Below are 4,620 nucleotides of genomic sequence, written 5' to 3'. Positions count from 1 at the left end.
TGAATTTTAAGAGGAAAACTGACAGCTCCCTTTGATGTATGGCCCTGGTGGGTAGCAGGTTAATGGATGAGATTATCGCACCATAATAAATTTCCAAGTCTAAAATTTAGGAGATTATATATATATATATATAATCACATCACTTCCCCCTATAGACAGATAATAACTGCTGCTATCTTTGCTTTACTTGAATCACTTAAACAAGACTGGATTTTTTTTCCTGACTTTTCCAGGTGAGTTTCATTCATTTATTTGTTCAACAAGTCTTTACTGAGAGCACACCATATGCTCAATATCAGGGATGTGGTGTAAATAAGTCAAGTAAACATTTGAGCTAAAGGGATAAAGACAATAAGCAAGTGATCAAATCAATAAAATATGAGATGTGATCAGTGTTCTGAAGCTCTGAACTGGTTGGCATGATAGTGAGTGCCCATAGGTTTGTGACCCCAAGGAGATGAGGGGGAGCCAATCAGTCTTATGGAAGAGTGAGAAGGTGTTGGCATGGCTGAGACATGAATGGAGAGGGCAGCAGTTGGGCCAAGATTTGGAGGAAGCTTATTTCAGTCACATGGAAGAGCAGATAAAAAGGCCCTGGAGTGAGAATAAGCATGCCTGGACAAAAAAAAAAAAGAGAGAGAGAGAGAGAAAGGATGCTATGGAGACTGAAACAGTGAGTGCTCAAGGCCCCCGCAGTCCATAACTTCAAAAAAAAAAAACCTCAGAAGATTCCCTTTCACACTCTCATCCCACATTCTGTACATCAGCAAGCCTTTCTTATTTATTGTGGCAACATTCATAGAATATTCACCATTTTAAAGTATGCAATTCAGTGGCATTTAGTACATTCACAACGTGAAACCCTCACTACTCTCTAGAACATTTTCTCACTTCAAAAGGAAATCCTGTCCCATTAAGCAGTCATTCCCCATTTTGCCCTCTCCCCAGCCCCTAGCAACCACTAATTTTCTTTCTGTCTGTATGAGTTTACCTATTCTGCATATGTAAATGGAATAATACACTGTGTATAACCTTTATGTCTGGCTCCTTTCACATACCATAATATTTTGGAGATTCATCCATGTTGCACCATGTATCAATATTTTATTCCTAGTTATGGCTGAATAATATCTCATTATAAGGAAACATTTGTTTATCTATACATCAAGTGATGGATGTTTGGATTGTTTGTACCTCTTGGCTATTATGAATAGTGCTGCTATGAACACTTGTGTAAAGTTTTTGTGTGGACATATATGTTTTATGTAACTTGAGTATATACCTAGAAGTGGAATTGTTGGGTGCCATAGACTGAATATTTGTTTCCCCAAATAATTAATATGTTGACATCTAATCCCCAGTGTGATGGTATTTAGAGGCATGGCCTTTTGGAGATAATTAGGTCTTGAGGGTAGAGTCCTCATGAATGGGATTAGTACCTTAAATAAGAGACCCCAGACAGTTCCCTTGTTCCTTCTGCCATGAATGGAGACAGCAAGAAGACAGTCTCCTATGAATCAGAAAATAAGTTCTCACCAGACACAGAACCTGTCAAAGCTTTGATCTCCTAGACTCCCTATCCTCCAGAACTGTGAGAAAGGGGGGAAGGATTTACAGGAACTAGTATAAAGGACATGTGGACAATAACTAAAGGGGGCAGAAATGGGAGGGAGGTGGGGAGCACTGGGGGGGTGGGCTGGAATGGGAGTAAAAGACAGAAAACTGTACATGAACAATAATTAAATTTAAAAAAATTTTAAAAAGAAAGAAGTTTCTGTGTTTGTAAGCCACCCAGCCTAGGGTACTTTGTTATATAGAGGCTGAAATAAGACACAGATTATCCAGTAATTCTATGTTACACATTTTGAGGAAACTCCAAATTCTTTTCCATAGTGCTTGCACCATTTTTTAGGCAGAACATTGCCTATAAGCAATTTATGAGGACTTCAATTTTCCCATGGTTGCCAAAAGTTACTTTCATTTTTTAAAATTATAGTCATCTGAGCAGGTGTGAAATGGTGTCTCTTTGTGATTTTGATTTACATGTTGGGCAAATATACCTGTGAGCCATTTTTATAACTTCTTTGGAGAAGTTCTGTTTCAGTTCTTTGCTCATTTATGAATTGGATTATTTGTCTTTTTGTTGGTAAGTTGTAAAATTTCTTTATAAATTCTGGATATTAGATTCTTATTACATAAATGATTTGTAAATATTTTCTCCTATTCTAGAGGTTGTCTTTTCTATTTGTTATTGTGACCTATTAAGATAGTATACAAAAGTTTTAAAATTTTATTAAATCAAATTTGTGTATGTTTTATTGGTGGTGCTTGTGCTTTTAGTGTCACAACCCAAGATTATGACTATTTGCTCCTATGTTTTCTTCTAAGAGACTTATGTTTAAAGCTCTTACATGTGGGTCTCCACTCACCTCCCTGGGTCACTTTGATGGCTGCTTTCGGTGATACTGTTTACCATTGTATTGGGCAGCATCATGATGTTGCTCCATGCAGACAGCATCACCCTTACCACCTTGCTGTGGCCCATCAGAGGCAAAATCCAGAGCAGCACTGTTTTTTCCCCACCTTGGCTGGTTGACTTTTACTCCTGAGAACAACAATAATTGAGTAACACCCAAGTTACCACCCTGAACAGTCAGGAACAGTGCAGTGGCTCCATCATAAATCTGCTCATGGATGCTGGCTCCATGCTTCAGCAAGGTACCAACTACCTGTATGTGCCCATACTGACTTATCAATAGGGCAGCACACCTACCTTTGGTCCTAACTTCTGTAGATGCTCCAAATTCAAAGAGAAATCTCATGGCAACATTATAGCCTTGCTGGGCAGCAAAGAACAAGGCAGTTTTACATGACTGGAGATTGATATCCACTCCTTGGAGAATGAGTTCTATCACACCACCTATGTGACCGGCATAGGAGGTGACCATGAGTAGTATGATGCCATAACTGTTCCTGCAGTCCCCATCTACCCAACTGCTGTTCAACAACAGCCTGAGCAGAACCAGGTTTGCTCTCCTCACTACCCAGAATGTGCCCTTGGCAAATGAAGTTTCCTTCTTTGAGGACATCCTGCACATATCTGCAGCTGCCCAAGCAGGACCTGCACAATTCCAGCTGGGGCCTCAGACCAAATAGCATACTTCTACATAATCTATCAGTCAAAGAAATCACAAGGGGAATTTGAAAATATTTTTGACTTAAAAAAATGAAAAATACAACATATCAAATTTGGAGAATGAAGCTAAAGCAGTATGTACAGGGAAATTTATAGCACCAAATCCATTAAAAAAGAAGAAAGAACCAGAGCCAGGTGGCTCAGTTTGTTGAAGTGTCCTCCCAGTCAGGTCACATACCTAGGTTGTAGGTTTTATCCCTGGTCAAGGTTCATCCAGGAGGCAGCTGGTCAATGTTTCTCTCTCACATCAATATTTCTCTCTCTCTCCCCTACTGTTTCCCTCTCTTCCTCCTTTCTTCTCTCTTTTTCTGTCATTCTAAAATCAATAAACATATCCTCAAATTAGGATTTAAAAATAAAATAACAGGAGAAATAAATGACATTGTGAACAGAAAACCATCAGAGAAAAATCAATGAAATCCAAACTTGTTTCCTTTGAAAAGAGCAATGTAATTAATAAATCTGTTAATAATTTTTTTAAAAGATAGAGGATACTGCAAGTCAGAAACTTCAGAAATGAAAACAGAGATGTCACTATAGGCCTTACAAAAACAGAGGCATGGATGTGTGGAATGGACAGACAGCTGTCAGAGGGGAGAGGGGAGGCAAGGACCAGATCAAAAAATGTGAAGGCATTTGCTGAAGACCATATACTCATGGACATGAACAACAGTGTGGTGACAGCAGGAGGGAAGGTGGTGGGGGAAGAATGGAGGCAGGCAAGGAGGACATCACTCCCACTCCCTGTACTGTTGACACTACTGTAATAGTGTCAACATTTTAAAAAACACGATACAGATATATTACAAATAATTCCCATAAATTTGAAAAATTAAGTGAAAGATAATTCATTGAAAGACACTAACCAAACTTACTCAAAAACAAATAGAAGAAGAATAGTCTTATATTGATTAAGTAATTTTAACTTGTAGTTTTTAAAAATTCCCACAAAGGAAACTCAAGACCCAGATAGATTTGCCAGTTAATTCTTGCAAGGATTCAAGAAAGACATGATACAAATTCTACACAGAAATTTTCAGAAAAAGGAGGGTATATGTCCCAACAATTTCTATAAGGTATTACCAGATATAAAATCACTCACGGCTTATAGGAATAGAAAGATAGTATAACAAAATAACAAATAACAGCTCTCATGAACATAGAAACAGGATAATAAATAACATATGGAGTTTATCCCAAGAATACAAAATGGCTGAGTATTTGGAAATAGATTAATTCAACTCACCATGTTAAAAGACTTAAAAGGAAACTTAGGTATAATCATTTTAATGGATACAAAAAAGCACTTAACATAAATACAACAATAAGTCACAGCAAAAACTCTTGGCAAACTAGGAATAAGAAAGAGAACCTCCTCAACCTGAACAGGGCATCTGTTAAAAAACCTACAGCTAAGATTAAAC

General features: G+C 37.8%; 1 protein-coding gene across 1 annotated transcript; it reads right to left on the bottom strand.

The window, feature by feature from the left end:
* Positions 1–2,425: 2,425 nt before the first annotated feature.
* Positions 2,426–3,098, bottom strand: LOC119065797 (ankyrin repeat domain-containing protein 29-like). The gene is given in 2 exon segments (XM_053667368.1): positions 2,426–2,581; positions 2,583–3,098. Coding segments are annotated over 2 exon segments (672 nt in total).
* Positions 3,099–4,620: the final 1,522 nt, after the last annotated feature.

The sequence above is a fragment of the Artibeus jamaicensis genome, unplaced genomic scaffold (genome assembly GCF_021234435.1).
Source record: "Artibeus jamaicensis isolate MK-2021 breed Jamaican fruit bat unplaced genomic scaffold, CSHL_Jam_final contig_468, whole genome shotgun sequence".
NCBI lineage: Eukaryota > Metazoa > Chordata > Mammalia > Chiroptera > Phyllostomidae > Artibeus > Artibeus jamaicensis.
This window is presented reverse-complemented; position numbering and strand designations above follow the sequence as displayed.